The 23,666-nt window shown below is 37.7% G+C and overlaps 1 protein-coding gene across 4 annotated transcripts in view; it reads right to left on the bottom strand.

Moving 5' to 3' along the window:
- Positions 1-790: 790 nt before the first annotated feature.
- The window catches only part of KYAT3 (kynurenine aminotransferase 3), a 66,650-nt gene continuing 43,774 nt past the window's right edge, over positions 791-23,666 (bottom strand). For 3 of the 4 annotated variants that reach the window (XM_041749301.1, XM_041749303.1, XM_041749300.1), the window contains 6 exons: positions 16,946-17,022; positions 14,849-14,938; positions 11,405-11,591; positions 7,943-8,019; positions 7,615-7,701; positions 791-1,350 (listed from right to left, as the gene is read on the bottom strand). In XM_041749301.1, coding sequence (XP_041605235.1) covers positions 1,288-1,350; positions 7,615-7,701; positions 7,943-8,019; positions 11,405-11,591; positions 14,849-14,938; positions 16,946-17,022 — 581 coding nt within the window. In that variant the 3' untranslated portion in view covers positions 791-1,287. Of the gene's footprint in view, positions 1,351-7,268; positions 7,525-7,614; positions 7,702-7,942; positions 8,020-11,404; positions 11,592-14,848; positions 14,939-16,945; positions 17,023-23,666 lie in introns of those variants that run through there. The other variant, XM_041749302.1, reaches the window with a different exon arrangement.

Raw genomic sequence — 23,666 nt, 5'->3', positions numbered from 1 at the left:
AGCCCCGTGCAAGCATGGAGTTTCAATTCCAGGGTGGAGTTTTGGGTTTTTCTTGACCAGTTGGGTGAGATAGAACAATGGGCAAGTTATTCAAGGCAGCAAAAGTATCTTGGCTAAAGTGATAGATGATGCAATCTAAGCTGGGCAAGGAAAATATAAGTGGGCCAGTAGGAATAAAATAGAGGGTTCCAAGGACTAGAGCAGTGATTATCAAAATTCAGTGGGTAAAACAATCACCTTGGAAGGACCAGATCCTGAAATTATTTTCAGCAAGTCTAGGGTGAAGACCAGCATCTCTTCTCACAGATTGATTATGATTCTGCTCTAAGAGGGCCATAGACCATTTTTTGAGAAAGAGTGGATTTGAAATTATAGTGAGTTTGATGAAGTGATATTTTGAGAACAAATGGGACACACTCAGAGAATACTATAGGGATAAGTGGGTACAGTCTGAGATGACTAATTTATTATCTCATAGGTGGCACAGCCTTAAATGATGAAAGGTTCAGGGTGTACCCAAGGAGGTGGGTGGCTGAAGTGGAGAGAGGAGTGGAGGTGAACATTGCCAAAGGTGAGGTCAAAGTACCAAAAGCCTAGGTAATCCATGTGTACCTTGAAGTCACCCTGGATGATGGCAGTATTTGGGAAAGAGAAGCAAAATTGTGAGCAAAGTTCAAAGCCATTGGTAAACAAAGGGGAGGGTTAGACTTGTGGATAGACAAAGCAAGGACCTGGAGTTGAGGGAGTGGAACTGGCTAAGAGTTTTTACACAACAGTGCAGAAATGGAACTGGCTAACAAGTTGAGTGTTTATTGAAGCTTTACATATATCAATCCATTTTATCCTCACAAACTTCATCTAAAGTAGGTGCTTTTTTTTTTTTTTATTTCAAATAGATTTCATGTCCAGCGTGGGGCTCTAATTCATGACTCCAAGATCAAGAATTGCATATGCTCTACCCACTGAGCCAGCCAGGTGTCATAAAGTGGGTGCTATATTTTATTCCCCTTTTATGATGAGGGAACTGAAGCACTGAGAGGTTAAGCATCAACCAGCACCTCATAATTATTATCCACAATCCTACATTGCCTGATGTAAGATGGTAGTGGAAGGTGTTTTCAACCATTTCAACTGAAAAACAACAAAATGAAAAAACTCCAGTGGTTTTAACATTTTGAAATTGTTCAATTTTCATTTGTACTGAAATATTTGTTTTTCAATATCCAGCAGATGGCAGCACTAAATAACAATTCCATATTAGGTCATCTAATAGAAACTCGACTTTTATCAACACTTCTGTGTAGTCCATGCCTTAATGATTTCTTCAGCAGCATCCAGTGTACTGTCTTTCTGTAAATAAATGAAATAATCTCATTACATATCAAATAAATTCAAGAGAAGTAAATCCTTAAATATTAAAAATATACCAGTCAATGGATCAGGAAAAGTCATGAAGTGATTTGGGAACTGGGTGCTCTTCAACCTCTGGTAACTTGAGGAGGGCCCAGATGGACTCTAGCTTTTCCTTGGCCTCTGCAGCAATGAACTCCAGAGTGTTTATTTGGAGGTCATGCCTTCAGATGAGTCATTGGAAGCCTTGCCTGTATAAAGCCACAACTCTTGGAGGAGCATGGACAGAAACTGGAAAACAGCATCTGTAGCATCTTCCCATGCCTTGGTGGCCTACTACACAGGTCTGAAGCTCTTTAAGGAGCCCAGCAAAACAAACAAATTAATTATTTATAATGTTATATCCCACTACTGTCTGGCTGGAAAAGTGAATGAACCTAAGAATTCAATATTAGAGGAGCCTGAGAAGTGTGACACTTATCACTACATTATACTGTTTTGTGATACTGGCTGCCAATTTATTGCCGCTATCCTGACACTAAAGAAATGTACAAATCAACTGGCATGAGGCCAAAAAACATCACAAAGAAAATGATCGACAAACTGTTAAATGCAGTTCAGACTGAAAACAGTTTAACTTGATCCCAGTCAAAACCACATCCACCAGTATGGACACTCTTTACTATTTATAACCACTGTAGCACCCCAAGCAACCCGCAGTGCCAAAGAAGACCCAAGACTCATAAATGACATGATGCTGGAAGCGAGTCTGAGAGATGTGCTGATGGGATCAATACTTATTATTTTTGCTTTCTTGCCTCTCATCTCACCCCCTTTTGTGTATGACCTGACATGCCACATTATGTCCAGCTATAAGCTTGGGAGATTATAGGATTGAGACTCAATATCCAGCTGGGATATTTGAATGTCTTTAGGAAAGGAATTAATAAGGGTGAAATCCTTTCCATTTGAAAAATTGTGTGGTATTTATTGATTGTGTTTACCTCCAACATTTATATCCAATGCTAAGATTTCTGAAAAAATTCTTTTTCCTTGCTGCTCAGAAAAGTTTACTGAAAATGCCAGTTCACTAAAAGCACTAAAATCTGTAGTTTCTCCTCTGGTAAAATGACATTTACAAATATGAAGATAATTCTTTGACACACAATCATGGTGAATGGTACTACTAGTTGGCATTTGTTTGCCTAATTGAAAATAGGCAAGTTCAGCAAATTACAGCCATCATTCATTAAATTAAGTTTTGGATAGGTACTCTAATGATCTGTGGACTTTAAAATAAAGATAGATTTTGGTAAAGTAAAACATAAATAAACAGAAAAATATAAAACATAATAGTACTAAATGAAGATTTAAGTGAATATCTGATCCCAAGTGAAGAGAATTTTTCAAAGTAAAAATGAAAAGGCAGACCTACAAAAGGACAACAATCAAATTAATATATAGTTATAGAAACAAATCAGAAAGTATAGAAGAGCTTACACAGAATAAGAATCATCTGTTCCTCCTCTCCCTACTCCTTTCCACTATGCCCACCATCCCAAGACAACCTTTTATGACAACTTCTGGTTTTAGTTCTAGTGGTTATCTCCAAGATGTAATTAATGCATTTGGTTCTATTTCCTTATTTATTGACTTCAGACAAAATTCACAATTCTCTGCTCTGAATGAGGAAAAATTGTTCACTCACATTACTATGTCCACTACCTTCAAAGTTTCAGTTATAATTACTAATAAAATCCATTTGCTTTTTGAATAGGTATATTCATGGTATAAAATTAAACTGACAGATAAACAGTAAAAATCAAGCTTTTGTTTTTCTCTTCTGCTTTTTCTACTTCTTTTCTCTTTCCTCTCTACAGAATGAAGTAATCGAAAAGCCATTAGGTGGGGCTGAGTGAAGCAGGTGTCCATATATGGAGGCAGGGGGAGCCCAGGCAGCCTGGTGCAGGATGTTGCAGCCAGAGTGGAGTAAGGAGGGTTTCCGATGTGGGTGGCATGAGGTGTTGGTGATGGCAAGGGGCAGTGTTGACTAGAACAGGATGTTGGAATCCAAGCTGGGTAAGTCAGCATCTGTATGGCAGGGTGGCTCCGTGCAGGATGTTAGAACCTAGACAGGATGATGCAGGCATCTGCCAATGTAGACTGGCACAGGGTGTCAGAGCATATGAGGGGTGAAGGATTCCATGCAGTGGGTGACAGTGCCAGGTGTGCAGTGCTGGAGAGTCGGAGGAGGGCATTTCTGCAAGAGGTTGACAGCAGTAGCAGTCTAGCACAAAGTGTCAAAGCCTGAGCGGGGTAAAGGATGTCCATCAGGGGTGGTGGCTGGAGGGGGAGTGGCCCATACAGAGGGAGTGATTCAAGAAGTGATTCCACGATGAGAGCCAGGGTTTTTCACTGTCAAAGAAGGGAGTTACAAATATGGAAAATCCTTGAGCATAAGTCATTCAAAATGTGCAAGTAAATCCACAGAAAAAGATCCCAGAAGTAGAATTTCTGTGTTAAGACGTAGGTGCATTTACATTTAGATGGGAATGGCCAAACTAACCACTGTTAAGAGATTTTACAAATTATACCCCCACTGTCTATAACAATGTCTTATGGAACTTTTCAGTTGTTCAGTTGTTTCCAATCTAATAGATAACATACAGTTTTGTTGCAGTTTTAATTTTCATTTCTTGTAATATGATTAAAGTGGGATATCCTTTCATATATTTGATAGTTGCTGAGGATTTTACCCATAACTGCTGTAAAGTGCTGTTTTGGCTCATTTTGCCTTAAATTGAACTTACTTTCTTTCAATTTCCATTTTCTAGGCATGTTTTGCCATTCTTTTATTTTTAGCCTTTCCAAGAGGGTGAGTCAGGTATGTTAGTTTTCCCTAGAGACCTCTTGCTATGGCTTTCCTATCTTCCAATATCAAGTGTTGACGTAAAGGGGGTGTGTCCACACTGATCCTCTTACCCTGCCCCCCATGAACGCTTTGGTCTTTTTGTGCAGATGCCGAAGAATTCTTTATCTTTTAAGTCCAATGTATTCTAATGTTAATTGTTCTGTGACAATTTTTTCCTGAGACAAGTCATTTCCTTTCAATTGCTAGATTTGTCTTTTTTTTTTTTTTTAATGGAAAACATTCTTAAAATAAAGCTATAAAAGTCTTTTTAGGTTCCATTTGTTTCCCCACCATGGGATTCTACATATTTCACTTGTCTTCCACATCTATGATTTTTCTAATACTTTAAAAATCATTGTTCTTCTCTCTTTTTTTTCTTTTGCTCCCTTTTCTTAATCCTTATCATGCCTACAGAAGTATTCACTGTTCTCTGTGCTGTTTCCAATGTCACTACAATTACCAATAGCTTCATTGTTTTCCTTCAGTTTTGTGCCTGAGCTCTGAAAGGTTGCCATTTCATCTTCTCTCTCTTTTTTTTTAAAGATTTTATTTATTTATTCATGAGAGACACACAGGGGGGGGGGGGGTAGAGAAATAGGCTGAGGGTGAGGCAGGCTCCCCATGGGGAGCCCGATGCAGGACTGAATCCCAGGACCTTGGGCTCACAACCTGAGCCAAATGCAGATGCTCAACCACTGAGCCACCCAGGTGCCCCTATATTATCTTCTTATATTATCTGACATTATCTTCCCTGAACTTTTTAAATCTCTACTTTAATCTCATTTTAAAGGTTTTGGATTTGAACTATCAATTTTTATTTGCTCTTATAGCAACATTTTTCTGACCGAATATTCTCTTTCTGACACTTGGTTTTCCTTGTACCTTTCTCCTTTTTTCCTAATAGTATATTTTATAGATTCACAGCTGATTCCTTTTCATTAGTCATTTTTGATTGAATTACCTTTGTAATCTCCTACTGCTAGTACACCTACTGTTCCTATTGTTTTGGGTAATGAATACCACCTACTGACTTCGTTTATGATTTGAAGACTTAGCTACAGAAATGTGTAAGGGAGGAGCCAGGGTAGCACTAGAGGACTGCAGAAACCCTCCCTGGCTCATAATAAAATTTAATAAGATTGATGTGGATTTCAGTGGTAAGAAGGGGATATATATTTTTCTTTCCTCTCGGCTAATTTTAAGTGGCTACTTCCAATTTAATCTATCTCCTCCACATTGCTCTAACATAGCTTGGAGCAAAAATGACAGGAGTGAATGAGAAAATCTATGACCCAACCAGAATCTCCTTTCCACCCTGCTCAACAAAGGTTTTAGATTATATAGCTGTATGTTTCTATCCTGCCTTGCATGATGCTAAATGAGTCTGGAGAAGCTCCCACTGCCAGTGTACTTATATACTTACTGTCTTATTGTTCTAGATGAGTAGGTTGCCTCCTGGCTCTGTTTATAACTTGAAGATGTAGACACAAGAGACTTTCTAGGTGTCTTCCCTTTACCTTCATTGTACTTGGCAACTCTTCTTCATTTACTGGGAATTTGTGAATCTGTTTTCCATTCTCCTACTTGTTTTTAATAATTTTCAAGAAGAGAATGGGGAAGGGCTGTGTTTATGATTTTTAAAACAGGAAATCTTGTTACTTTTATTAGTTTTGCTTATAACTTCAAAAGATACACCTCTATTTCTAGATCCACTGTAAGATGAGAATATTAATGGCCTTACTCTTTCTTCTACATTTTAGTCAATTAAATGTTGACACTATTAGATTGTTAACATATTTATTGTCTTCTGGATCAGTCTTCCAGAGTTTGTAGATTTGAGATTGTCTCTCAAAGCTGAAAACAATGTTTACATCATTCTGACTAGGTTAATAGATGAATGTGTTGGTAAAAAGAGATTCTGGATCTTGTTGAGCCTGTCTTCAGTAGCAATCATATCTTAAAAATAGCAATAATGCATATATTCAGATTTTTGTTTTAGTACAGATCTGATGGTAAGCAATTCACTCAGCTTTCATTTGTCAGGAATATTACATTTCATTTTCCGTTTTAAAGGCTATTTTCCTGGAAAAAGAATTCTGGGTTGATATATTTTTATTTCAGCACTTTGAGGATGTCATTTCATTGTATTCTGGTCTCTGTTTTTTTCTGATAAGAAGTTGCTAAATTCATATGCATGTGAGGTATAGTTTTTTTTCCGGCTGTTTCCAAGATCTTACCATTGCCCTTGGTTTTCAGCAGTTTGAGTATAAAGTGTCTAGGTGTGGCTTTCTTTATATCCTGTTGTAGTTTACTTTTATTTTTTTTAATTTTTTAGTTCGCTAACTTTTATTTATTTATTTTTTTGTTCACTAACTTTTAGATCTCTAAGTTGCTTTTCATGAAATATGAGAAAATTTTAGCCATTACTTCTTAAAATACTTTTTCTGCCACATTCCGTTCTTTTTTTGGTACTCTAATTACATGTATTATCACATGATATTGTCTGATAGACCTAAGGCTCTATTCATTACTTAAAAATAATTTTTCTGTTTTTCAGATTGGATAATTCTATGAATCTGTAATTCAAGTAAGCCCTTTTTTCTTGATATCCTCAATTCTCTGTGTTTGTTAAGCCTCATATATTTTTCACACAGATATTACATGTTTAAGTTCCGAATTTCCACTTGATTTTTTTTATAGTTTTAATTTGTTCTATGAATATATGTTCCTTTAATTTCTTGAACATACACACAGTATCTGCCTTAAAGTCCTTGTCTGCTAACTCCTATACCTGGGTCACCTTGTGATCTATTTCTACTGACTAATTTTTTCTTTATTAAGGGTCACATTTTCTTTTTTTCTTAAGATTTCATTTATTTTTTTTTGAGAGAGAGTGAGCGAGTGAGCAAGTGAGCACAAGGAGCGGGAGGAGGCAGAGGGAGAGGGAGAAGCAAACTCCCCACTGAGCAGAGAACTGGACTCAGGGCTTGATCCCAGGACCCTGGGTCATGACCTGAGCCACAGGTAGACACTTAACAGACTGAGCCACCTGGACACCCCAAAGGCCACATTTTCTTATGTCTTCACATGTTTCGTAATTTTTGATTGCATGCTTGACACTGTATTGTTATACGGCAATGAGTCTGATCATGCTGTAATACACAGTACACTCAACACTTCAAAGTGTTGGGTTTTGTTCTGGTGGGCAGTTAATTTCATGGCAGCAGGCCAAAATTTGAAAACTGCATATAACTACATCATTCCTAAAAATAGAAAAAAATGCTTTAAAAATGCTTTATAAATCAGAAGGAAGGACATCATAAATGTGTTTTGGAATAGAACAAGGAACTTACTTTAATGAAGCAAAATCGCACAAACTTCTCAAACTGTAACTTGGTCTCTGCATTACAGAATGCTGAAACTGGAATGGCTGACAGTTTCTGAAAAATAAATAGAAAAGTAAAATAGGAAAACTACTTCTACTTCAAATGTATTTTTAGGATGTTAAATGTTAAAAACAAATAGATATTTCTGAATATGTACAACTTCCAAAAAGAAAAATGTTTTAAAAATCCTTCACATAGCCATAAGTGGAATATCATATTACAACATGTCAGCAAGTATCCTTCATAAATTAACCATAAAATATAGCATAGTATCTCAAAGGTCAATAAACACTACCTTATTTTTAGTCATCCATTTCACAAATTTATAATCATAAGGTTCATTGCTGTCCTTCATATCAGAGAGGTCTGCATCTAAAACAAAAATGAAAATTCATTGGTCTATGTATTATATGTGAGGGCAAGATGTATTTCATTTAAATCTGTCACAAGTAATAATATTTTCAGAAGATATTCACAGAATTTCCTGGAGTTTCATACTGTATGGTGAAGTAAAGAATTCACAGATAGGTTTTTTTTTTTTTCAAGAACAGTTATTTTTATATTAATTAATTAAAAAAATTTTTAATTAAAATTTTTTAGAGAAAAGGAGAGAAGAAGAGGGGAGAGGAAGAAATGAACTTAAGCAGACTCTGTGCTGGGTGTGAAGCCTGACACAGGGCTTGATCTCACAACCCTGAGACCACAACTGAGCCGATATCAAGAGATGGATGCTTAACCAGCTGATAGTATCAATCTCATTGTGCTTTTGTTAGAATGGAATATTTGTAAAGTTCTTAGTATAATACCAATTATATCATAAGTACTTTAAAAATGTTAACCACTTGGCCACTGCTATGAATTGTAAAGGGAGTTAATTATTATGTTCATGAATCTTATGGTGTATTTTTATTTTCAAGGTACCATCAAAAGAAAATTTTGTTTCTTGCTTTTGTCTTTAGTAAATTGTGGGACCAATCTCTAGTATTTGTAAGAATTTTCACATTCAAATTAATCTGAACAGATGAAAGAGTAAAAGAAAATAAATTGTCCTCATATGTAGGAGTATCTTATAGAAATTAACATTTTTCTCCCACAGGTGAAAAGGAAGTGACATCTCCCCCCCCACCCCCCCAATTATCATAAAAGGTTTTCTAACCAAAGTCCTTTCTGCTCCTATTACAACCACACATACTCAGGATCTGACACCTAAACTAGTATTTCAAGCAGGGTGGATTGACTGAAGATAAAATGGAAAACTATTTAAGAGCTTAATGCAATCATCCTAACAAAAGTTGCACTGCTGTCTTTTTGATGGTTAGAATTATAATGCAATGAATTCCTTTTAGCATTTACTATCTGGGGTCGCCTGGGTGGCTCAGCAGTTGAGTCTGCCTTTGGCTGGGGCGTGATCCTGGGGTTCTGGGATTGAGTCCCACGTCAGGCTCCCTACATGGAGCCTGCTTCTCCCTCTGCCTGTGTCTCTGCCTCTCTCTTTCTGTGTCTCTCATGAATAAATAAAATCTTTAAAAAAAAAAAAGAATTTACTATCTGTAAAAGTTTGGTTCCAGGGAAGAATTATTCATATCTAAAAATCTGTTAAGTTTCCCTTTATCCAAGAATTATGTAACTAATTCTATTTTCTTTTTGCCCTTGCAGCCACAAAGTTCAGTCCTAGGTTAAAACTATTCAGAATACCATATGAACCTATATGAAAAATTTGCTTTCTCCCCATCCTATGTGACATTGATTTTCTATTATATCCATTTACATACACACACATATATTATTACATAGTAAACTTTTTAATATAAGTTAGCTTAAATGCTTTTTGGAAGCAGATCAAGAATATAAATCGCTTATTTTAAAAATAATTCATGTTGAAAATCTTATGGATTTCCGATTCAAAAGCAAAACTAAAGGTGATAAAACAGCTTTTTCTTTTTTATCATTTCATGAAATGAGCTATATATTTAGACATGACATAGGGAAAGTGATTTCTAAACCTCAGAGTATAGGACATCTTAAGGGGTTTTATATAAGAATGGAGCTTGGGAGAGCCAAATATATACAGCTTTCAGGCAATAGGACAGCAAAAATCTCTGGGCATCATGGCTTCTGCTTCTCTCACAACAAATTAAAAAAATAATAGTCACAGTTTTGTTATAAAATCAAAAGTTTCCAGCCTTATAAAATTTGGTATATAAAAGGCTTTTCAAGTTCAGTGGAATATTAACTTTACTGTATTAGAAACTTAAAACAAGGGATGCCTGCATGGCTCCCTTGAGCGGTTGAGCATTGACCTTTGGCTCGGGGTGTGATCCCGGGGTTCCTGGATCAGGTTCTGCATTGGGCTCCCTGTGGGAACTCTGCTGCTCTCTCTGCCTGTGTCTCTCCCTCTCTGTGTCTCTCATGAATCAGTGAATGAATGAATACATAAAGAAAGAAAGAAAGAAAGAAAGAAAGAAAGAAAGAGAAAGAAAAAAAACTTAAACTATTTGGCTATAACTTCTGTCAGAATAAATTATGCTTTTAAATGTACTATTATTATATTATAGTTTTTTTTTAAGAAAATTAGTTCTATACAAAATGTTTCATGCTTCTAATTGTAGATTAGTATGGCATGTCAGAAGTACATAAAACAGCTTTAGGTAATATAAAGATGATTGCTTTTTGGAGACAAAACTATTTGGAATCTAGTTCTGTGACTTCAGGTAAGTTATTTAAAACTTCCCAACTCTTCACATCTTTAAAAATGGAGCTAACGGGGGATCCCTAGGTGGCGCAGCGGTTTGGCGCCTGCCTTTGGCCCAGGGCGCGATCCTGGAGACCCGGGATCGAATCCCACGTCGGGTTCCCGGTGCATGGAGCCTGCTTCTCCCTCTGCCTGTGTCTCTGCCTCTCTCTCTCTCTGTGTGACTATCATAAATAAATAAAAATTAAAAAAAAAATGGAGCTAACAAAGCTTACTTCAAAAATGTGTTTGAAAATGCTAGGCATGTAGTAGAGTCTGAATAAACGTTACTTTCCTTCTTTACTTCATTTCAGTATATATATGTGTGTGTGTATTTTTTTTAATTAAAAAATTTTTTTTTATTTTTACAACCCCACAGGCACCCAGGGGGTTCCCACCTGCCCAGCTCCACACTGAGATTTCAGTATATTTTAAAATAGCAAACATTCTCTGATAGCATCAACATTCTAGTAATCTTCTTTTTCTTAAGTAAAAAGGAAACTAAAATTTTACTCAAAGGAACCCTGGGTTCATATATTATTCCATGTAATTACACGCAAGAACAAGATGATAGCAAATTCTATGTGTGTTTTTTTTTTTAAGATTTTATTTATTTATTCATGAGAGACACACAGTGAGAGAGAGGCAGAGACACACATAGGCAGAAGGAGCAGCAGGCTCCATGCAGGGAGCCTGACGTGGGACCCGATCCTGGAACTCCAGGATGACGCCCTGGGCCGAAGGTAGGCGCTAAACCGCAGAGCCACCCAGGGATCCCCCAAATTCTATGTTTAATAGAATACCTAAAATAACTGACTCCATAGCCATGTTAACAATCACTTTAAGGTCAGGGACCTAAAACTCAAGATGATTATTAAAACAAACAAATACACTGGCATTGCAAAAAGCCATTTTTCTGTAGATAAAAAGCTGATATAGCTTTGACACCAATCTTTACTCCCTAATTCTAATATAATTTCACCCATAAGTTTCCATATATTTGAAATAATAAAAATTCTTACTAACCTAGCAAAGACACATCAGCAATGATGAAGTATCCCCCATCAGGAACTATAGGTTTTAGGCCAAGACTTTCAAATAAATGTATCATCCGATCTCTTTTTACTTCTAACTCTTTTGGCAAAGAATTAAAGTAACACTCTGGGTCATCCATGCGCTTGATGTCAATCCAAAAAGCTTGAGCCAAGGCTTCCTGCATGTTAAGATCGAAACATGTGGAAAGGAAATATGGTAATGTTATTTATTGCTGAGTTTATTGGTATAATCAAGACTGAAGTCAGTCAGAGAATTAGAGTTGAATTCCTGTGAGCTTATATTAGACTGTATCAATTAATGGAGGAATCAGTTACATGTAAATGATTAAATCTGATGTGAAGAACTGAGAATGAGCCATGAAGATTCAAACTGAAGAACAGGTATTGTATACAGATGGCTTGCTTGGAATTGAAAAGATATGTTATTTTCCGTTGAGGTGAGCTGTAGAATGACATGCTAGATCTAAGTCTGAAAGATGACCAGAGAAATGATGAACTAGTCAGCTTGTTCCCATTACCTTGGAGGATGCAGGGGAAATGAAAGCTGACCCACTGTGTCACTCCCCATAGGGATGCCATTCTAATCTGAATTCTAATCATTCATATCCCAGAACTATCTAAGTGCCTTAGCGATTAGAAAAGAGTGTCCGAAAAAAAAAAAAAAAAAAAAAAAAAAAGAAAAGAGTGTCCGGACTATGGGGAGTCACTTCTTCTTTTTTTTTTTTCTTTAAGATTTTATTTATTTATTTATTTGAGAGAGAGGGAGAAGAGAGAGAGAGGGAAAATGAGGACAAGTGGGTAGGAGAGGGAGAAACAGACTCCCCACTGAGCAGGGAGCCTGACATAAGGCTCTATTTCATGACCCTGGGATCACAACCTGAGCCAAAGGCAGATGCTTAACTGACTGAGCCACCCAGGCACCTCAGGAGTCACTTCTCTATCATTCCTTAGGAAAGTCAGAAGTGGCAGGAGAGAAACTGGGCCAAGGGAAAAAACTGATGCTTTTAATGGTCAGGTAGGTGTCTGAGAAGGCAACAGGTCAGGGAAAGATAAATAAGTCTGAATCAGGACACGCATAAAGAGCAAGGATCTGTACAAGCAGAAGGGCAGAAGCTTGATAGGAGAGTGTGAACTGAAATGACTTAGAAATACCGGTTCTCAGTGCAAAGAAGGAGACATAAGCAAATAATAAAGAACCTGGAATAGCTGAGGTAGAAGAATGCAGCAAAGTGGCTAAATTTTAAGGAAATTTATTAGAACCAAGAAATATCAAGAATTAAAGGATAAATTCATTCACCCAGTAAATATACATGGACTGAATACCAATATTAAATACTGGCATTGTGATTAAAAACTGGGGATATAATTGTAAACAAGATAAACATGGTCCTTGCTTTTACGGAGATTCCAGTTAATGTTTACTGGAGAGGTAAGTGGGAGGGATAAGGAAACAAATACATGAAAAAGGCAGGACCTTTTCAGCAGTCTGTTCTGTTGAGAGAACGGAGTCTGGTGTGGCCGAAGAGTAGCAAGAGAATATGGTAAGAGATGACATGGAGAGACAGTGAAGGGTAAGATCACTGAGAAGACTGCATGCTAAAAGAAGCCAGCAGGAAAAAAGAATTAATAATAATTCCCAGGATTAACAAATTCTTAGATAAATAAGGATCAAGCTGTGTCAGCCTAGGAATCTGTCGTTCCCCTGGAAGCCTGAGCCCGCTTCCAAATAGTCATCTGAGTACATGGAAAATGCCAGGCACTTAGCTAAAATGGAGGACCAGATGGGTCAGGAAAAGGTGTTCCAGATTCTTAGCTGCATCTTTCTTTTTCTCAGCAACTTATTCACTCCCCATAGCAGGAGATATTGCCCTAGAAAAGTCAAAGCTCAAGAGACATAAACATCTCTCCTAAGTATAGTATTATGCAGGACTTCCCTCTCTTTCTCATACCCTACATGTGACCAATGGCTAATACTGTCAACTCTACTTCCAAAATGTATTCAGAACCCAATCACGTCCCACCATTTCCCCATCCCTGTATTGGTTCAGTCACTGCTGTCTCTCTCCTGGATCACTTCAACAGTGTTCTGACTCAATAAAGCAGCCAAATCCCTTTGATAGTACAAGTTAGGTCATGTCACTCTTGTGCTCAAACTCTCCAGTGGCTTCCTATCTCACTCAGCCTTTACAGTGACAAACGTGGCCTTATTTGATCTGGCTTCCAGCTACCCCTCTGATTTATTTCCTCCCACTCTTGTCCTTTGATCAACCCATCCCACTCTTGTGCTTTTCGTGGATGCAAACTGATAGCCAGCCTGCCTACCCCAAGGCCTTTGCACTTGTTGTTGTCATAGTCTGGAAGGTTCTTCCCTACATAACCCATGTCACTACTTAAGCTTCAGTTCATACTTCAAATGTCACCTTCTCAGTGAGGCTCTCAAAGATTACTCGATTTAACATTGTATGTTACCCCCTTAGCACTGTAGCCAAAATACTCTTTTGGCCTTTTAACTGCCTTCCAGAAAAAGACTTCTTTTTTTTTTTCTTTTTCTTTTGGTGTTCTGATTATTCACAGAATGATGATACATAGATCCCTGTTTTATAAATATATTTTTAAAAACACAGAAACAGTATTAAAAAGATAGACATTAGAAAGTCTTGCACCCACCCCTGTCCCTATGCACAAGAGTCAGAGTCATGTTAGAATGATATGACCATGAGCCGAGGAATGTGAGCAATCCCTAGAAGATGGAAAAGACAAGGAACAAATTCTCCCGTACAACCTCTAGAAGGAACACCAGAATGCAGACACCCTGCTGTTTTTAGCTCTCTAAGACCCATTTCAGATTGCTGATCTCCAGAACTTTAAGCCAAAAAATTTGTGCTAAGCCATCAAGTATGTGGTAATTTGTCACAGAGAAATAGGAAACTAATACAAAATTCACATTATATGTAAATGTTTGGATAAACCATGGTTTGTTTAATTAATTCTAAAGATGGATAATGACTAACTCCTATCTTCTGCAATAAATGGCCGTATACATATAGAGCTACTTATGTGTACAGATAATAGCCACTGGGTAAATTACCAGAAGATGGATTGCTGCTTTGGGAGGTATGCACATCTATATTTTTGCTTGGTGTCGTCACTGTCCTTCACAGAATCTGCAGCACTTTGCAATCCCACCAGCAATGTATGAGGGTTCAGAGTTCAAACTTGATGTATTTAAATAAACAAAAAAAATCTATTCTTGATAGCAACAAATATGTGTCTGCTCCTAAATTCCCAAACAATACTAGCCGCCTGCCTCAAAAAGGTCATCATGGGAAGAACTAAGCCAATTCGAATACACAGCATAAAAATAACACCTTTACCAAAAGACCATTATTCAATCCCAAGTTACCATAAAACCTACCTGTAAAGGAGTTGCACAAGTATAAATGGTGTTTTGTTGAACTGTCTGTAAATGTTTTATCAAGTGATTAGGACCAATGGACCAGCCAAGCTGGAAAAGGAAAAGATAAAAAGCAGATTTCAAAAAACAAATCTAACTGACTGTATCAAATCTGAGTAGCTCAGCTTAATGTAATTATTAAATATAGGCAAGCCTAAAATGTTCACACCATGAAAGTAATGCAGTATTAGTATTTACTCATCATTGCAACACTGTTCTTCAGCGGGAAAGTTTCCCACTGGACTAAACCTTGCCTTCAGAAGGTAAACAGTATCCATAATTGCTATTATCCTTTTCTTTCCTCATTTGCTACTTCTGATATTGTGAAAGCTTATCTGAAGCTTCTGATTAACAAAGCTTATCTGAATTAGATAAAAGTAACTCTGGATGAGGGCCGTAGGGACTCTTCCATAACTTGGTTCTGCAGGCTCCATTTTTGATACTCCCTGCTTCTTGGCCATGTTCAGGAGATGCCAGTTGGCAGACAGCCAAGTTTCAACTGGGTAAATTGCTATTGTATTACATAGTGCAGGGCTCAAGTTCGTGGATTCTGAAGCCAGACTGCCTGTGCTGGCTTGATTTGATCAGCAATATAACCTCAGGCAACTTACTTAACTTCTCTGTAGTAGTTTTATTGCCTGTAGAACAGGGGAAATAAGTTATACTCACCTCATAAGGCCATCATGAGAATGAGCATGTGTAGAGCACTTAGAACTTGGCACATGATAAGTGCCAAAATATTAGCTATTATTATTTTTTCTCCTTTTATATTAACATGCAATAATCTGAACATTTTTTGCAAAGAAATGAGTGCCATTAGTTCATTACTTATAAAATGAAAACTTACCTATTTTCTCTGCCATTTGCCATGACATGAACGGAGCCAGACAGTATTAAGTGAAATAAGTTAGTTAGAGAAAGACAAATAACATATGATTTCTTTTTTTTTTTTTTTAATTTTTATTTATTTATGATAGTCACAGAGAGAGAGAGAGAGAGAGGCAGAGACACAGGCAGAGGGAGAAGCAGGCTCCATGCACCGGGAGCCCGACGTGGGATTCGATCCTGGGTCTCCAGGATCGCGCCCTGGGCCAAAGGCAGGCGCCAAACCGCTGCGCCACCCAGGGATCCCATAACATATGATTTCACTCACACGTGGAATTTTTGTTTTTTTAAAGATTTTATTTATTTATTCATGAGAGACACAGCCTGAGAGAAAGAGGCAGAGACACAGGCAGAAGGAGAAGCAGGCTCCATGCAGGGAGCCCGATGTGGGGCTCGATCCCAGGACCCCAGGATCACACCCTGAGCCAAAAGTAGACACTAAACTGCTGAGCCACCCAGGGATCCCCTCACACGTGGAATTTAAGAAACAAAACAAATGAACATAGGAAAAGAGAGAGAGAGAAAGAGAGAGAAAGAGAGAGAGGGGCAAACCAAGAAACAGACTCTTAACTATAGAGAACAAAGTGATGGTTACCAGAGGGGAGGTAGGTGGTGGATGGGTGAAATAGGTGATGAGGATTAAGGAGGGCACTTGTGAGGAGCGCTGAAGTTGTATGGAGGTGCTGAACCACCATACTGCACACTGGAAACCAATATTATACTTTATGTTAACTAACTGGAACTTGACATAAAAACTTTATTATTTATTTATTTATTCGTGAGAGACACAGAGACAGAGAGGCAGAGACATAGGTAGAGGGAGAAGCAGGCTCCTCACAGGAAGCCTGATGCAGGACTTCATCCCTGGACCTGGCATCACGCCCTGAGCTGAAGGCAGATGCTCCACTACTGAGCCACCCAGGTGTCCCAAATAAAAACATTCTTAATAAAAAAACAATCAGGTCTCAAAAAGGATAAAGGCCAACATGAAAGCTAAATTAGTAAATAATAAGGAAAAGATCAAAGTCTAAGTCTAAAAACTTGTGTAAACTGATTATATACGCATTTAAAACACACCATACAAAAACTCTATAAGCAATAAAATACATGCCTGTTTTTTGTTTTTTTTAATACATGCCTGTTTTAAAGCAATTACATTCTTTTGCATCTTACCTTCCAACCAGTTACACTGAAAGTCTTTCCTGCACTTCCTATTGTGATTGTTCTCTCCCACATACCTGGAAAAGTAGCTAAATAGGAAAGAAAAAAAAAAGGCTAAGTAATTGCTTTCCAGTCAATATATATTCAGTATAATCTAAAAACGTAACCATAGAGTAATCAGTATATTTCAATAGGTTTTTAAACTATCGTGTAAAAAAAAAAAAAAAATAAATAAATAAATAAATAAACTATCGTGTAATTTTAACCCAAACACAATTGAAAATGTTACAGTGCTTTAAAACACTGTAATATATGATAGATTAGATAATTTTAAGGAGCAAAATTACTTCCAGGGCAGGAGTGTCAGTAAGCAGGGTTCCCAGCAGTGGTCGCACAAGCTGTGGCACCCAGGGCTCAGTGTCAGTGGTAGCTGCGCATTCAATATTCTCTTCCTGTGGCAACGTTTTGGTTGTGGGTCCTGGCTATTGTTTACTCACCTCTACTCTGCCCATTTTCTGAGTCTGTTTCTCGAGGATTCCTAAGGCAATAGTTTTTAAAATGTGGTCCCCACACCAGCAATAGCAGTACCAGTGGGGAACTAGTATGGAAGGCAAATTATTGGACTGCATCCGAGACTTACTGAATCAGAAACTCTGGGGGATAGGGCAATCTGGGTGTGCATGCGCGTGTGTGGTGTATGCGTGTTTCGCTAACACCTTTGAAGTATAAATTCCACACCATAAAATCTACTTCTTGAAACTGTTTAATTTAATGGTTTTTAGTACATCTGCAGAGCTGGGCAACCAGTTTTAGAATATTTTTTCACCCCAAAAGAAGCCCATACCTTTTGGGTATCACCCTTTAATATCTCCATGGCCAAGAGCACAAGAACCTGTGCCTGAATGGAGCTTATCTAACATACTTATTCTCTCCACAATGCACACCATGGCCTTCTTACCCTTAGAAATATTAGCCAACATTTCAGCACTACACTTGGGGTCTATTTTAAACAACAAAATCACCATGAAAAGGATACTTCTTTATGTATCAGTGGAAATAAGAAGGCAGAGTGTTGCCTTGTTGATCTCAACTGAGAACATGTGTATCTGGTGACTTCAATTTCTTACCCCTCTCTGTATGTCTATGAACAAAGTGCCAAGAGTATTGACTTTGGGGTTAAAAATCTACTTCAGTGAGTAGGGCATTCACAAATATGGATTCCACATATAACGAGAAATGACTGCATAAAGGTTTTCAAGTTGATTGATATTTTTAACAAAATCATTCGTTCGTGTACTTAATAACTTATCAAACACTAATTAGCAATGACCAGGTGCCAGGGACTAAGTCAGATCTAGAGGGGTTTAATGTCTAGTGGGGGAAGAGGAAAAGTAAAATAACAATCATAATACAGTGAGGTAAGTTCTGTAATCACATGGACTGTCACACAAAAACAGAAGAAGGTGTTAGGAGTAGCTTTCTGCAGCTGGTGATGCTTGAGCTGAGACATGGAAGACCATATAGACTTTGCCAGTCACAGAAGGGGAAGAAAGGTTTTTGGGATAAAGGGAATGAAGGTAATAAAGTCATGGAGGTACAGAATGTAAAAGCTTGTGATTTTTGCTGGACATTGATAAATGATGCCCTTGTTAATCTTTTGAGAATGCTACCTACACTGCTCTTTGGATTCCTCAAGTAATTTAGTTGTGAAATTCTTCACATGCAATTCCATGAGCTTTTCACTTGTTTTTTAGATGTACTGTAGAAACACCTATGTTGTTCTGAGAGTGTTGGTAAACACAAAGAGAAAACAAATAGCCGTATCTGTGTGGCCTAAGCTACGGTTTTCTTAGTCTCATATGCAAGTAAAGTGCCTACTAAAATGTACGGTAGCTAAAGAAATTTCCAAAATGGATTCATACATAATCTCAGTCCACTGTGAAACATCTGCCAATATTTGTAAAGGTAGGAATATTATATAAATCCAAAAAGTTATGGTTGTATTTTCTGTGGAGTATACAAAAAAACAAAAAGATAAATGAAGATATTTAGAGGATTGACTTGAAGAAAGAATATTCTAACATTTGATATTAATTATCATATCCTTTCAAACTTTAGGACATTTCTAGTCTTCCAAAGTAATCTAAAAGAATTTCATGATACAGGGATCCCTGGGTGGCGCAGCGGTTTGGCGCCTGCCTTTGGCCCAGGGCGCGATCCTGGAGACCCGGGATCGAATCCCACGTCGGGCTCCCGGTGCATGGAGCCTGCTTCTCCCTCTGCCTGTGTCTCTGCCTCTCTCTCTCTCTCTCTCTGTGACTGTCATAAATAAATAAAAATTAAAAAAAAAAAATTAAAAAAAAAAAAAGAATTTCATGATACATGTTCCACCTATTTGATGGGAGAAAAATATAAATGACATATAATGCAGAGTATTACCTTCTTTAAAGTAATAATATAGGGGCACCTGAGTGGTTCAGTCAGTTAAGTGTCCAACTCTTGATTTTGGCTCAGGTCATGATCTCAAGGTTGTGAGATTAAGCCCTGGATGGGGCTTCATGCTGAGTGTGGAGCCTACTTAAGATTCTCTTTCCTTCTTCCTCTGCCCTACTCCCCACAACGTCGCTTGCACACTCTCAAAAAAATAAACGAGGGGCACCTGGATGACTCAGTGGTTGACCATCTGCCTTTGATTCAGGTCATGATCCTGGGGTCCTGAGATCAAGTCTCACAATGGGCTGCCCACAGGGAGCCTGCTTCTCTCTCTGTGTCTCTCATGAATAAATAAATAAAGTTTTTAAATGAATGAATGAATGAATGAATGAATAAAAAAATAAAGTAATAATATATATCCCAAACCAGGAAGGTCTAGTAATAAGGACAATATTTAGAAAAAAAATTCTTTGAAAATAACAATCACCCAGAGAAATGAACACAGTCCTAACATGTTTTCGTGATAAATTATATACAAAGGGAATCAAAACTACTTACATGTCAAATGTAGGGGTTTTTTTTTTTCCAGAAAATATCAAGTTATAGGCATAATATTTTTTAAAAAAGGGTTAAGTCATTTGGATGATTATTTTAGCCATCTGAGAGTGGATGTCTTTTTTATTCAGCAGTAAACTGATCAACTGAATAACTTACAAAGAATTTTATACTAATTATCCAGATGCTAGAAGATTCATATATCAATATCAATGTATTAATAGAATTTTTTTCTAGAGAGGGTTTCTGTTTTTTTTTGTTAACCTTTCAGTCAGAAAGGTTATTTTACAGAAACCTGGAGACATCATTTGTATCAAGAATCTGATCCAGGAACAAATTCTACTACTTCAATAAAAAGGGCCCTAAGGAATTTTAAAACATACGGATGTTCATGTCCTTTCCATCTCAGAGATTTGGGGAGCTACAGAAATTCATGTAAACAGAGCAGAATACCACAGCATTGTCTGTGAATCTACAGACCTTTTTATAAAAAAACTGCAGGTCTGATCATTTAAAAAAAAAATGCCTAGGGGCACCTGGCTGGTTCAGTTGGTAGAGCAAGCAACTCTTGATCTCAGAGTTGTGAGTTCAAGCTCCATGTTGGGTGTTGTGATTACTTAAAAACAAAAGCAAAAATAAAAACAAAAAAAGCTAGGGGCACCTGGCTGGCTCAGCTGGAAAAGCATGACATTCTTGGTTGTGAGTTCAAGCCTCACAATGGGTGTAGAGATTACTTAAACGAATATACAAAAACAAAATAAAACCAAACCCAAAACACCAGTTATAGTGTTGGTATGCTTGCTCGCATTTATATCTGAACGGCAACTAATTGTTCTTTGCACTTCTCATCTATGACCCATGATCCTTAAATCAGCCACAGCAGCTAGATGAGTCATTCACAGGTGGTTTAGGCTTCAGTGGAAGTCAGATAAAGATTAGAGACACGAGGATGAGTGCTACCCCAGGGAAAACTCTCAGTGAAAGCATGAGGATGATGTTAATTCATGATGTATGGCTAGAAAGCCTCATTGTGTTATATTAAAGAAATACTATCACACTCTGCAAATTGATGAAATAGCCATTTTGCATCTTTCATGTAACAAAGGCCACTGTATTTGATAGAATAGCTAAGTTTTCATGGAGCCAAACTGTACCTTCTAAATAATTTTTTTTTTTTTTTGCTTATGGGCTGTTATAACAACTAAAAATTCTGAGTTAATAATGTATGTCTTGATATCTTCAGCAAGTAATATCTGCTACATTTCTACTATGATGGCTTCTATAACATGAGGTTTAAACAGTGTAATAAAGGTTCAAATAATAGATCTCAAAATCATTTATCTTTATTTTTAAACATTTTAAAGGAAGATTTTACTTATTTGAGAAAGAGAGAGAGAGTGTGCACATACAAGGGGTAGAGAGAGAAGCAGACTCCTTGGTGAGCAGGGAGCCCGATGCAGGACTCCATCCCAGGATATCAGGATAATGACCTGAGCTGAAGGTAGATGCGTAACTGACAGAGCCCCCCAGGTTCCCAAGATCATTTAAAGTTATCTATTGGAAAAATATTGCTAAACTGAGTTAACTAAAACTCTAAAGATTTGAGGGATTATTGCATAGACATGGATATATGTTTTATGTTAAATAAAAACTATTCATAAATTAGATGCTTATTCCTCTCTCTGCTTAATTATTGAAATTACAAAAAATTAGTTGTCCATTTTGATCTGATTTTCGCCCAGAAATAGTTCAAATGACCTCAGAGATCATCGAAAAGAAGGGTGAAGATGAACTCTATTGCAATTTGACACATAACAGCAGTTTGCTGTGTCAAAGCACCACCACACCTTGCAAATCTCTGGCTGTCTTCTGTTTATCCAGTCTTCCTGACAAAATGCTCTTCTGTGGGTTCCACCATCAACAAAATTTTGTTGACTGACAAAACTATTTCCCCTCACAATTCGATCCTATCAGGCCTATAATTCCACTTGTCTCCAGACATCTCCATGTCTCACAGACACTAAAACTTAGCAAGATTAAAGCATGAGAGGCAGGAATATTCCTTACTCCTCACAGATCTCTTCCTGAGCACATCTCCACCTCTGCTTAAGAGCCTCATCATTGCCAAGGGGGCCGGACCAGAGGTCTCAGAATCATACCTGCTTGTTCCCTTCCCACCTACAAATGCTATACTCTCTCCTACCCCCGCCCATTGTTTTGACTATTAAATAACCCACAAGCATCAACTCTACTGCTAGCAAATCTGACTCATTTCAGATCCTCACCTATACTGGTTTTTAGCTTTATAAAACAAATCCAATCACATAACCAATTCCCCCGCCTTGGCACACCTCTTGTAGCAGTTCTCAAAGTACGCTCATTAGAACTTTGGTGATCAAATTAATGTGGATAATTCTTTTTAAATCAATTTTAAGTTTTCTTCCGTGAAATTTTCTTAAGCACTTAATCTTTTTTTTTAAAATTTTTATTTATTTATGATAGTCACAGAGAGAGAGAGAGAGAGAGAGAGAGAGAGAGAGAGAGGCAGAGACACAGGCAGAGGGAGAAGCAGGCTCCATGCACTGGGAGCCTGACGTGGGATTCGATCCTGGGTCTCCAGGATCGCGCCCTGGGCCAAAGGCAGGCGCAAAACCACTGCGCCACCCAGGGATCCCCTTAAGCACTTAAAATAAGTACTATTTATCTGATAGTGTATGCTACCATCAGTGAAACAAATGAACATTTAGCAAGTGAATACTAATGGCAAAATTAAAAAAAAAAACAAACCTCTGATGTATTTATTTCAATGGCTCTTTGTTATAAATATGCAGTGAACTGTGATTCTTATATTGACTTTCATTTTTTAAAATTTTAAAAAAGATTTTATTTATTTATTCATGAGAGACATGGAGAGAGGGGGAGAGAGAGAGAGAGAGAGAGAGGCAGAGACACAGGCAGAGGGAGAAGCAGGCTCCATGCAGAGAGCGTGACGTGGGACTCGATCCCAGGTCTCCAGGATCATGCCCTGGGCTGAAGGTAGCGCTAGAACGGTGAGCCACCCGGGCTGCCCTTATACTGACTTTAAAAAAAAATTATTTATTTTAGGGAGAGAGAGAGAGAGAGCGAGAGAGCGAGCATGTTTGCATGCTCAACCGGGGAAAAGGACAGAGGGAGAAAATCTTCAAGCAGGCTTTCCACTAAGCATGGAGCCCCACGCAGGGCTCAATCTCACAACTCTGAGATCATGACCTGAGTCAAAACCAGAGTTGGATGCGCAACCCACTGAACCACCCGGGAGCCCCTAATGAATTCTTCTAATTATTAAATTCCTGTTAGGAAAACTGCTTCTTGTGGTGGAAGACAATACATCCTTATTTCAAGATGTGAACTTTGTGGCTTTGAGGTGCTCTCTATTGAAGCTTTGGGCTTCAGAAACATTGACCCCCCTCCACAAGTTTAAGCTCTGTTCTCATATTCAAGGCTGTCTGAATTACCCCTACTTTTCCATTATCATCTGTGCCTGTTATATTCTTATAAACCACTCGTGCTATATCTTGACCTGTTATATCTCCTTGCCTCATATCTGATATGAATTTTCTTTCTACCTCTCTGCTTAAACAAATTCCATCTTTTGCCCACTCCTTTTTTGATCCCCTCAAGCACTTGCTTTGTCCTATTTCTACAATTTATAATGCACCATAGGGATAATTATAATATATGCAACTATTGATATATAAGTGCACTA

The sequence above is a fragment of the Vulpes lagopus genome, chromosome 3 (genome assembly GCF_018345385.1).
Source record: "Vulpes lagopus strain Blue_001 chromosome 3, ASM1834538v1, whole genome shotgun sequence".
Classification (NCBI taxonomy): Eukaryota; Metazoa; Chordata; class Mammalia; order Carnivora; family Canidae; genus Vulpes; species Vulpes lagopus.
Note: the sequence above shows the minus strand (reverse complement) of the source record. Positions and strands in the feature narration are given on the sequence as shown.